Source organism: Nicotiana attenuata, unplaced genomic scaffold, assembly GCF_001879085.1.
Source record: "Nicotiana attenuata strain UT unplaced genomic scaffold, NIATTr2, whole genome shotgun sequence".
Taxonomy (NCBI): domain Eukaryota; kingdom Viridiplantae; phylum Streptophyta; class Magnoliopsida; order Solanales; family Solanaceae; genus Nicotiana; species Nicotiana attenuata.
The window spans coordinates 211,378-223,586 of NW_017670555.1; the positions used below are offsets into that span (position 1 = coordinate 211,378).

The 12,209-nt window shown below is 35.4% G+C and overlaps 2 protein-coding genes across 2 annotated transcripts in view; one reads left to right on the plus strand and one right to left on the minus strand.

The window, feature by feature from the left end:
- Positions 1-1,860, plus strand: part of LOC109240906 (mRNA-decapping enzyme subunit 2) — a 16,330-nt gene extending 14,470 nt beyond the window's left edge. Inside the window, exon 8 of the mRNA XM_019407588.1 lies at positions 1,328-1,860. Coding sequence (XP_019263133.1) covers positions 1,328-1,512 — 185 coding nt within the window. The 3' untranslated portion in view covers positions 1,513-1,860. The remainder of the gene's footprint in view (positions 1-1,327) is intronic.
- A 511-nt stretch (positions 1,861-2,371) lies between these two features.
- LOC109240907 (double-stranded RNA-binding protein 2-like) lies at positions 2,372-8,296 on the minus strand. Its single transcript, XM_019407589.1, has 3 exons — positions 7,782-8,296; positions 6,566-6,785; positions 2,372-3,551 (listed from the first exon to the last, which is right to left on the minus strand). The coding sequence occupies exons 1-3, from the start codon at positions 8,025-8,027 to the stop codon at positions 2,596-2,598; spliced, it is 1,422 nt and encodes a 473-aa protein (XP_019263134.1). The 5' UTR covers positions 8,028-8,296; the 3' UTR covers positions 2,372-2,595.
- Positions 8,297-12,209: the final 3,913 nt, after the last annotated feature.

A 12,209-nucleotide genomic window follows, 5' to 3' on the forward strand; every position in this document is an offset into this window, starting at 1 on the left:
ACCCAACTCACTCAAGTCCCTACTCCGTACCCCTATATTCTTAATAAAAAAAAACCTTTCTCTCGGGTTAAATGCATCTATCTGAATCTCTTCCACCCTCGAAGGAAAAAAGGGGGGTGGGGGTGGGGTTTAGGGGGAATTGTTCATTTTACTTTTTTTGTTGGTTGGTTGATCTCTCAACAATCATGAAACCAATGACTACTTGCATAACTGATCCAATTTTCTTGTCCGCAGCGCCCCTTCACCTTCTTTTGAATTGGTATAGGATATCTCATGAGATACGACTAGTTTGTATGATTCAGTTTGTTATGGTAGTGGATAATGGTCCCTCTCCTCTCTCTTTCTTTATGTGAGGTGTTTTGTAAGATCCTAGCTATATTTTATTTAAGATGACTTCAGTAGGGACCCCTGAGATTTAATAAGTACAGGGAAGATACACCATGTCGTTAAACCTGAGATGTACTAAGTACAAGGAAGATACACCAGCTGTCGACTGTTGTTTAATGATACTTCTAACCTTTCTTGAAGCCCTCTCACCAAGACAAATCAGAATGAAAGAACGTTAGAATGTTCTCCTTCCAACTTTCCCCTCTAGTTCATCTACTCTTCTTTGGTCTAAAAGGTACTCCCTCTACTTCAAAAAGATTGGCGCTATTTCCTTATTAGTCTGTTTAAAAAGGAGTGACGCCTTTCTAAATTTAGAAGAAATAATTTAACTTGAACTTTCCATTTTACCATTAATGATAACCACACAAATGTTATGGCATGTTTAAGAGTTAAGACTAGTAGTCTTAAAAGTCTTATAGCCGCATAAATATTATGGCATATTTAAAATCACAAGTTTCAAAGTCTCTCAAAAAAAAAAGAAAAAAGACTACAAGTTTCAAAGTCTTTCTCAAAAGAAATAAAAAGACCACAAGTTTCAAAGTCTTCATTTCTCTCTTACATTTTGTGCCCAATCAAACAATAGCATATAAACTGAAACAGAGGGAGTAATAACTATGAATAGTCAACGACTTATGGGAAAGAGTAGAATGTGATTGCATAAGGTCTAAATTGAGCTCACCAAATCTAATCTGATTAAGAAAATGTCACCCTCTCAGTTGCTTATAGAAAAAAGTTGGGAAGTATGATAGTAGTTACCTCCAATACATTCAACTAGCTATAGAAAGAAAAGCTCAGTCAGCATTTTATCAAAAGCCTAAGCTTATGCATTACATTAGTCCAGTGGGAGTTTTAATGCTAACTTTCATTTAATATCTTGTGTTTAGGACACAGCATATTAATTTTATACAATTTGCTGATAAGGTTTAGTTCATTTATGTAGGAAAAAGTGTATGGAACGCAAAGAATAGTTCCACTGGGAGCAGCTCAGTTTTAACTGAGATTCAATTGAACAAGCCTGCAGCTGATGCACATCCCCCAGACACAGGTCCTGGCAAAAGCTTCAGAAACTTCCGGTTTGACACTACTTCGATATATCGTGCAATGGAAGCTGGCTTCTCTTCTTAAAGTGTAGAGTGTAGTCACGGTCGATTGTCAAGTTTCATGTGCACATATAGCTTCAGTCACCACATCAATTGTCGACAAAATCTAGGTCTCTTCATGTTAATCCGCCAGTCAAGTTCGTAGTTTTGTGGCTGTTCTGTTCAGGTAAAGGTTTGTGATGCATGTACAGTATGTACAGGAACCTTTTGTATTGAATAGTCAAGCATGTTCTTTAGTAGATGCAAACACACTCCTTTTAATTTGGACACTATATTTTCCTACGTATCAGTGTTGCCCGAACTCCTAACTGAGTCCGTACTTCCATCTTGCTGTCTTTCTTCTCGAGCAATGACAGTTCTAGCATGGAGGCCTCAAACTCGAGTTATGTAATTTTTGGACTCTAGCAAATTTCGGATATTTATGCAAATACTCTTGGTACTAAAATTTAACGCAGGACAAAAGTGGTATATGTCAAATAGTATAAGGGTAATTGTAGGCCTTTTTCGATTTATCTATACATTTAAGTTGGATGAAGTTCGAAAGGCAGTTCCTAATGAAATATACTGTTTAAAGCAACGATCCGCTTAGTGATAAAGTGTTTGCATATGTTATAGTTCTACAATCGCCAGCAAAGAGGGATTTAAAGGAATAGTAACCAAGGATAGCGGTAGAGAACGGATGTAAGTCAATTCTGACCCTGCTAGGGAAAGGAAGCAAACTCTCGACATCTTACTTTTTAATAAAGTGAAACGATACTGCATTTTTAACGGATACACACGAGGCGAAACTCTAGTTTTGAGAGGTCTCTATTTCGGCATTTTTGCTGCTAACTGTTATTCGATAAAGCCCTTTGACTGGTATTATAACTATACATCCAACTAGCTGCAAGTAATTTCATAGAATTGCTGGTATTGAACTGGAAAGGAACTGCGGTAAAAAGGCAGCTACAGCTATCTTAATAAAACTATTCCAAATGAAAATTGCGAAAGTGACCGACAGATTTAGACTTTTTTTTTTGAGACTACATAAGAACATACAAACTAAATCCTAGTACGAAAGCCTATTGAAGGGTTCTGCAGTCCGAACCATCCCATGCCTGACAATACATCATATCTTTAGTTGTTTCAAAATCTCAATTTCTAGAGACTCCTGTGGCTTCTCCTCAGCTGCAGTCTTGGTTCCTTCCACAGGCATCGTCACGCTCCTTGAAATTTCAAAGTCAGCTGGCTCCTCTCTCTTAGTCGGCTGGACTTGAGAACATGGTTGCTCTTCAGAATGGTCATGTGCCAATTCTGGCTTGCATGGTACTGCTTTACAAGTTGGTAATTCATGTACCTGAATTTCAGGTCCCTCTGAAGCTAGTGGTTCTTCAACTTTAACAGGTGGAGCTTTAGAAAAGGTAGGCTCCACTACTTGAAGTGCTGTATCTAATGTGGGGAGCTTTTCTGCCCGAACAGGGGGTGCAGCATAAACCGGCATTGCCTGTCTTACACAGACAGGTGGTGCCACTCCCAGACCCGGAGACCTTATAACACTTGGAGACCTGGATGGTGGAGGAAGTGGGGGTGCAGAGTAAACAGGAATTGCATTCCGTATGGTCACTGGAGGAGCCATTCGATGGTGTGGGCCAAAATGCCTGACAGGAATATATGGGGCTGCACTAGCAGCAGGGAACTTCTCCGCTCGAACCTTGTGGCTGCTATCTACAGAAAAGCTGTCACTTAAAATGGCACTTATGGCTTGAGCAGTCCTTGGGCTCAATGATGTGTCGCTTTCTGTAGTATCAAAGGGTCTACTTGGAGTAGCAGGTTTTAGACATAATGGACTGACCGGCCTACTGCGAGGAGCTGTTCTTGGACATATTAGGGGAAGGAGTTTTGACGTTGTAGATGGAGCCTGTTGTACACTTGATCTTGGATTAGGTGTTGGAAATTTAATCGGGAATGATATTCTAGCCAGCCTTGCCTTCAAAATATACTTTTGTAGTGCACGTGCAACAGTTACATGCTCTTGCTCATCATTTCTTCCTCGGTCTGGTTTTGAACTTTCAGACTGCTGTGCTACTGATAGACAAATAATAGAAGAATGTCAAACAGAATAGTTCAACTGATCATTCATGATAGTAAAATACAAATTAAAGCTTATCATCAGTGTAGAAAGTGAATATCTATCTAATTAATATAAATTAGAAACGAAAAATGTAATGATTTGCAAGCACAAGCATTCAGGCAAATGTTAGATTGTAGCACTGAAAGTTCTCGTACCACAGAATTTCCAACATTTGATGCACCATGCCAATGCTGATGATATAAACATCTGTAAACATTCAGGCAAGCATTACATTCTAGCACTAAAATCCTTCTCAATCAATGTCTTTACTTGAATGTTTAAAATACCTGGACCTCTTAAGCTTATCATTTTTTAATGAATCGTCCGGACAAGAAAGTCACGAAGCTCAGAAAGAAGAGAAATAGCCCGTCTGGTTTAATCTTTTTAATTTTTCGAACTGGATGTTATAATTAACTCTGCTGTTGAGTAAGCTGTGAAAATAGTACCGGGTAGCCAGTTTTCGGACTAGCAATTGAAAAATAGCCAGCGTTTGTAAAGTCATTGAAAAATAGCCACTATTTTGCTGCAACACGGAAAGTTCCAGCATAATATACCGGAGATTGGAGCACCTGTGTATGAACTTCCAGCATATTATGCTGGAACTCTAGTATATTATGCTGGAAGTTCACATGTAAAAAACTCGAACTCCAGTATATTATGCTGGAATATATTCCGAATTTTGAACAGTGTTTTCGTTCAGATTTATCTTTATATGAAAAGTGGCTAAATTTCGATTACTTTTGAAACTGTGGCTATTTTTCAATTACCACTTGTAAATTTGGCTATTTTTGAATTTCACCCGAGTAAGCTCTAGCTCAGCTCAACTTTTTGATAATACAACCGAGTTTCGAGCTTGTATATTATATCATTTATAACCATTTATCCTCAGACATACAAATATGAAAGTACCTAAGTATATGAAACATCAATTATTCTCTCAAGTATGTATCTTTGATAATCAATAATGATCTTTGTAAGAATTAGTGAAAAAGACTCTAATCCACTATTTAGTTTTTCTAGATTTTCAAAAATAATATATAAGTGAGCTTGAATTGAGTTCATGCTCGAGCTGGTTTATTTGCTTGTAATTATTAAATATTAAGCTTGTATGCCATTTAGCTAAACATCGATTATTCTCTCAAGTATGTATCTTTGATAATCAATAATGATCTTTGTAAGAATTAGTGAAAAAGACTCTAAGCCACTATTTAGTTTTTCTAGATTTTCAAAAAATAATATATAAGTGAGCTTGAATTGAGTTCATGCTCGAGCTGGTTTATTTGCTTGTAATTATTAAATATTAAGCTTGTATGCCATTTAGCTAAAATCGAGCTCAGCTATTATAAAACCAGCTCGGATATTCAAAACGAGGCTATACATGACCACCGATACATCCAGTATTACCTGACAAAAACCAAAAGGCATATGTCACCTGACCAAACCAAGAGGCATACATGTGTAGGTATGTACATCTAGAACCGAATAGGTGAACACCTCCACCCCCCCCCCCCCCCCCCCAAAAAAAAAAGGAACTAGTGCACCAAACATCGGCTGCCCAACAATGGAAAAAGAAAGAGCAGGGGGAAGAGGAAGAATAAGGGGTGGCAAGGCAGAGGGAACATATGCTCTGACAATTTTGAGCAGAAATGTCCAAGCAGGACTTGATTTATAGTTCTATCAGTCATTAGTCATTTGCCCTCTTTGGAGCTGCCATTCAAATTTCAAGTCAATAGCAATCTTTAACAGATATTACGCATGATGATGCAAAATACAGGCATTAGGAAGTTTTCATCCAATTGGAAGTTAAATGTTAGTAATGCTAGGAAGACCAGAAGAAAGTGCCTGGGTAATTGTGATGTATGCAACCATATATAAAGGGAAAACAGGCGGGTGGTGAGTTGGGTCAGTGTAGCTCAGTCCCCTTTTTGTGTTGGGATGGTGGTGGTTGGGAGGGTACATTTGGAATTAATAAGAGCCTAGCTGGTAATTGTGATGTATGCAACTGTATACAAAGAGAAAACAGGCAGGTGGGTTGGGTCAATGTAATTTCTACCCCCTTTTTGGGTTGGGGTGGTGGCAGTTGGGAGGAAAACATTTGGAATTAACAAGAGACTAGCTAAATACTTCACATAAAATGTCCAAGTTCACTAGGTTCACTGGTTTTTACTTCATATTCTTCTATTTTTTTTAATTTTTTAGGATAAGAGTGGTTTTTATGCTCATATACTTTTTTGCTTCCCAAGAAGCCTCATTCTCCAGGTCTTATCTTAAGCTCTTAGCTAACTGTTGATCCTTTTATCTATCTAGCCATCTATATGCTAGTCTGTATGGAAGCCGTCCTGATTTTGTTCATCAGTTTTTCAGCTAGCTTTTTACATATACAAGTAGGTATATATACTTATTATTTTCTAAATAGCTGATAATATCAGTGGCACTCATCATCCACCTAGTTGTGCTTCCACTACAATCCAAACAGATTCATCCATTTTCGAGCCCTAAGTTTTGAATTCACTCTTTCAATAATTCAATTGTCTCTTCGTTCTTGTTCCTCCCTCTTCTGCTTCTGCTGTAGTTTTCACCTCAGCTATTCTTCAGCGTATCTTTGCAGTTCCGTCAACCTAAACAATTCACTAGTACAGCCCTTTACCCTGAAATTTGGCACTGCATAATTTCTGTTCAGATGATCCAGACTTTTTCTTTAAACCAACTAAACATATCTATATTCTTCCATCTTCCGTGCTGAGTCTCACACCAGATGCAAAATAAGTTTAGAAGAATATAACACCCCCCAAAACCCTAAATCCACACACAAGTCATGATTTGGCATTTATAACAGCTCCATAAGCCTTGCCGACACGCATACATACATGCGATGCAGCTTTATGATAACTTCTTCATAAAGAAATAATGTTCCCAAATAATCCATGCAGCAAATATGAATTGGTTCACAGACGTTGGAATCACTTACATAATTTCAGAGACGACCAAGCTGCCATGGCTGCATTCTTTTCAGCTTGCTTCTTATTCTTTGCTGGCTCGCCAGTAAATGTGACGCCTGCCAACTCTACCGTGCAGGTAAAGACAGGAAGATGTCCTAGACCAGATCTAAAAGTCGTATATGCTGGCAATGATGCTCCTACTCTTTGTGAAACTTCCTGTAACAGATTCTTATACACCCCTGTCTCATCCTGCAAATCAGTGTTTAAAGCATCAGAAACCACAATGCCAAAGTAATCATGAGCCTTCTACTGTCACAACTAAGTGTAAGAACCATATATTAATTTAAAACAATTAGTCATTGCAAAAAATCCATAGAGGCCACAATTTGTGATTACAAATGTTGGACTTACTTGCACCTGCTCTGTCATTTTTACTGCATATTTGTTATATTGGTCACGTATATTCAGATTTGTTCGAGATTAAGTTTACCTAACTATAAAATTAAGCACAATACAGAAATGATGCAGCAATACATGATGAGACCAATTACCTACAGAGCCATTAGAAGTTGGCACTATCCTCCAGAAGTTCTGGACCCCAAAAATCTAGCAAAAAAGTTTTCTATAGAAAAAAACTGTAGTAGTGATCAAGAAACAAAAATACATTAATGGTTCGAATCCTGTCAGAAGCAACATTAGGTGAATTCTCCCATAACCTTGGTTGTTGGATGGCTACCCTAGCCGCCACAATTATAAAAACTAAAAAGAAAAAACTAAAAGTATATAAACAATCGTTACCTCACTTTCTTTTCCCTTCAAAAATAGCCTTGCTACATCACATGACTACACTTATTCCACCATCTTAGTCTAAAGGACCAATATTCACTGGAACTATTATAAAGAAGTCACTAGTGCATATATATTTAGGCAAAGGATTCAAGTTATATACACTGCCAGTATAAAAGTTATCTTAACCTTTGATAGCAGGTTAATTATCATTTACCAAATCACCAATTAATTCTTATCAAATGATTTACCTGTAATCACCGAAGAACTGACCTGATTGTGTAAAATATTTTTTAAACTCGCAAGCAAAACCTCCTAAATATCCTCAATAGAACATAAAAAAGATATTCATTTAAGCAAAATCAATCGAGAAAAAAAAAGCGTAAAAAAGGCCACCTGAAACAAATGATGGGGAAAATAGCCTAACATTTTGCCACAAAAATAGGAAAAAGAAAATACCAGAATTCTAGCAGCAAGCGAGTAGGAAGGACCGCGATTAGCGAGTGCATTTAATGCAACCTCAGCAGCAGAGTGCTCAGCCTGGCGAAGTGTAGAGCAGTAATTCGGACTCTCAAAGATTTCGCCATTGAAGTTAACAGTAGCCTTGAACCGCGGCGCGTGATCCGGACCTTCTCTAATACAAGTGTAAGACGGCAAGTTGAAGCAGCTCCTTTGTGCCAGCTCTTGCAGCTGGTTTTTGTACATTTCTTCTAGAACCTTCCCAAAGCACAAAAATACTCAGGAGCAAGGATAAAAATGAAATCAGCTGAGATCAATGAAGTGAATCGGAGCTCCGTTTCCTCTCGCCGGCGACATCGACAACGATCGTCGTCGGAGGATCGGAAAGTTGCTAGGGTTTTGAATTTATAAAATGTGAGTGTTGTATGTAATGAATTTCTAGAGAGAGAAAGCTAAATATCAGAGGTTTTACTGAGAGAGAGATGTTGAGCTTTTTCTTCATAAGCTAGAATAAAAATGTAGCCTTTGCTTTTTGTTCGCATTCATTAGATTGTGCATTAATTCTCTGCACGCGTCCACATGACAAGTTACAGAAGGATAAATTTGGATCAGTTTCATTTTATATGGTTTGGTTGACTGGATATAAAATTCAAAAAATAATCCGTTAAATACATATTAAAAGCCCCATTATAATGTGTGATTTAAGCATGAAATGATATTTTTATAATTTGAAGAATATAATATTGAGGATAATTGAAAAAAATGTAAGACTAAACAGTTTTCATATATCAAATGGTTTTTCTTTTAAGCAGATTAAAATAGAGGACAGCATAAAATGATATTGAAAAAATATTCGTTGAATAATTGAAGGCAATATGTGTTGAAAATTTTATTCCACGAGATGAATGTAGTTTTATCGGCATGAGTAATAATTTCGATCTTACTAGAAGTGACAATAATTATTCATAAGAACAAAATGAATTGAGTTGTTAAAGTTATATAAGTTAGAAGTGCATAATTAAAATTTACTTTTTACAATGGAGGTGATGGTAAGAAAATGTGAATCTCTATTAATAGTATAAATAATTTTTATATAATATAATTTTTTGAAGAATCTATGAATACTTTACTAAGAAAAAGGGTTTGTCTTAGTTGAATTGAATATTGCAAGTTACTTTCTTTTTTTGAATTTTCAACTTGCACTTGCCATTAATAAATGATGAGTAGTTGGTTTTAAATAAATTTAATAGTGTAAAAAGATATCATTTTCTTTCCTGTTTTGCGTATAAATAGTAAATTCGTTGGTTATTAATGAGAAGCTAGGGAGTGGATAAGCGAGGAAAGAGGGGCCGAAATTCAAAAATAGCCAAATTTATAAGTGGTAATTGAAAAATAGCCACATTTTCAAAAGTAATTGAAATTTAGTCATTTTTTATGTAAAGATAAATCTTAACAAAAACACTTTTCAAAATCCGGAAAATATTCCAGCATAATATACTGGAGTTCCAGCATAATATGCTGGAAGTTCATACACAGGTGCTCCAATCTCCAGAATATTATGGTGGAACTTTTCGTGTGTTGGAGTTCCAGCATAATATGCTGGAAGTTCATACACAGATGCACCAATCTCTAATATATTATGTTGGAATATTTCATGTTGCAGCAAAATAGTAGCTATTTTTCAATGGCTCTAACTATTTTTCAATTACCAGTCCGAAAACTGACTAGCCCGTGCTATTTTCGTGGGAAAGAGATACTTATTAAATAACTCACCTGCCGTCCTTTTATTTGTTAGATTATTACTGATATAACAACACCTTAATTAATGAGCCGAGGAAAAAGTTGAAATGGGATTCTCCTAATCTGAATGCAGCCAACTTCATGCTTTTCCTCGTGTGTGTATATATATAGTACTATAATCTTTAACTCATGGCAATTTTTTATACTTTTTCCTTTTACATTTAAGACATATAATGCTAACAATATATCAGACAATTTTACAGATTATAAGGTCACAACAACTACCAATTTCAATCTGTTTAACACAAAAACAATTTCAGGATAAAATAGTTGAATTTATATTTGATGAGGTCACTAATAATCGGTTAAATAAATCACTTTTCTAGGCTAAATAAGCAATAAATAATGATAATAATGTGATTAAAGTAGGTAAGCAAAAAAAAAAAAAGAATAATTGTATTGAGATTGTTTATGATCTACAATGCTGCAAAGTAAAGATCGATGATTACCCAGTTTGACAAGAGCGAAATACAGTAGCTTATAATAATGAGTAAGTTATAGCCTAACCTAACGTCCATATCCCATCCCACACGTTGTTTTTGGTGGTTATTGATTAGCGAGATATCCGTCAGCTGTGGAATAAACATCAGCCGTAGTGAATATGAATAGATCCTGAATATTTTAGAGACGGTTGAAAACCAAACAAGACTCTAGATTACAACTGCATCAATGAATCCCCGAGGTCGTCCTCGTAGTGTTTCACCGAGGCACTACTTCCGTCTCCCCGGTAAGGGGCTGCCGGTCAAAGATATTTCTCGTGGGCAGACTTCTGGTGTTCATTCATCCCCAGGGTGACATTTATCTGAAGCAGCATCGTTTCGCCATGTAAACTATCTACGTGTGAAAGCCAAATTTTACCAATACACAATCAACGCTAAGAAGAAAAGTTTGTATGTACATCTCTAATAAGTTCATAAGCTATCTTTTTGTTTTACCAATTTATGCTTGTTATGGCAGTTATATGTAGTTAAAATTACTGGATTAAATTGTGTAACATTCTTCTACATTATCGAGTAAAAATATTAGATTCTACGTATTTTTTTGAAGAATTAACTCAAATAGTCGGCCACCAATCGCTTAAACTAAAAATAGCCGGCAGATGTATAATGTATGCAGAATTCCTTTATAATTTTTTGATAAATATATATAATCAATATAAAATTTAAGTATATCAGTTAAAATAATAATTAATGAATCTAACCAGCTATTTAGGTAAAAATTCCTTTTTTCTTTATTTGGGTGAATGGGTAGGTGGGTGATGAGGAGCCAAAATTTGACCATATGTTTCACAACTCTAGTATCAAAACACACATGCACTTAAGAATTCAAATGGTTTAAGTTGACTTTGAGTTAAAGAATGTAGATCGTTTAATGGTCAATCCTACATGACGGCAGCACATTCACCTACTTTTGAATACATAGACTCCTGGATTGTTTTTCAATTGTTCAAATATTTACGATTTGGTTTTCTAGAAGTAGCTAATATTATCCAAATAAAAATTATCAATGACGAAATAAGATTGTGTTCGTGGTTCGGTTTGGATCGATTTTTCCCTAAAAAGAAACCAAACCAAGTAAGTCGGTTTTTCAAATATTAGAACCAAACCAAACCAATTAAGTCGGTTTTTTCTCGATTCGGTTTATGTCAGGTTTTCGGTTTTTTCGGTTATTTGTCGGTTTTTTCTTAAATATAAGACATACACTACCAAACACATATTCTGGAGACCACATTTTCAACGTAACACTATCAAATCAGTTGCCCTTTGTGAAATCTATTATTTATATTGATGATAATTGAATCAAATAGTAATGAATAATTTAAAGACTCAATTAAAAATATATTATTTTTTACACGAAATGGTTTCTTACACTTAACAAAAGAAAACTACCAATCAAACTAGAATGTAAAAGTAAAGCACTATACTAAAAGTGCAAACTATTAACATTTACCATTAAATTTTTGAAACTTTGTATAAAAATATACATATATATAGGTGTAATAATAAATTTGAAATAGCTACTCCTATAGTTGGTTTGGTTCGTTTATTTTTTGATTTTTTTCTGATTAAAACCAAAACCAACCAAATTTGATCGGTTTTTAAAATTCAAAACCAAAATCAAACCAAACCAAAAAGTATCAGATTTTTTGGTCGATTTGGTTTGATTTTCGGTTTGGTTCAGTTTTTCGGATTTTTATGAACACCCCTACTCAAAGACTTTTTTCACTTTCCAATTTAAGCAACTCAGAAGTGACTCATTAAGCTGTTGATATATGAGTAAGCGGAATCTACCTCATTGACTTTTCTCAACACCATCTTTTTGTCAACGGAAAAGGGTTCAAAATGTCCTAAACTATTGGAAAAGGTTTAACAATACCCCTCATTCACCTATTGGGCTAAAAATACCCCTCCATCCACCTTTTTGGTTCACTTATGCCCTTTGACCGTTAGGTCAATGCTGAATTAAAAATAATTACTTAAAAAAATATTTTGCAAAATATTTTCGTGTTTTTAAACTAATGCACAACTAGTCCACTAATTTAGTAAAGTCTTCTTCTTTTTTTGTTTCAGTTTTTACAAGAACAATTCAATTTTTACAAATTTTTTTTTTCCAGTTTTTAAAGCATTT

What these genes read in the sequence shown, in the direction of transcription:
- LOC109240907 (XM_019407589.1), bottom strand. Translation starts at nt 8,027, where the DNA reads ATGTACAAAAACCAGCTGCAAGAGCTGGCACAAAGGAGCTGCTTCAAC. An exon ending in CGCTTGCTGCTAGAATTCTG is followed by an intron (nt 6,786 to 7,781) that starts GTATTTTCTTTT and finishes ACTGATTTGCAG; the next exon opens with GATGAGACAGGGGTGTATAA. An exon ending in TTGGTCGTCTCTGAAATTAT is followed by an intron (nt 3,552 to 6,565) that starts GTAAGTGATTCC and finishes TTTGTCTATCAG; the next exon opens with TAGCACAGCAGTCTGAAAGT.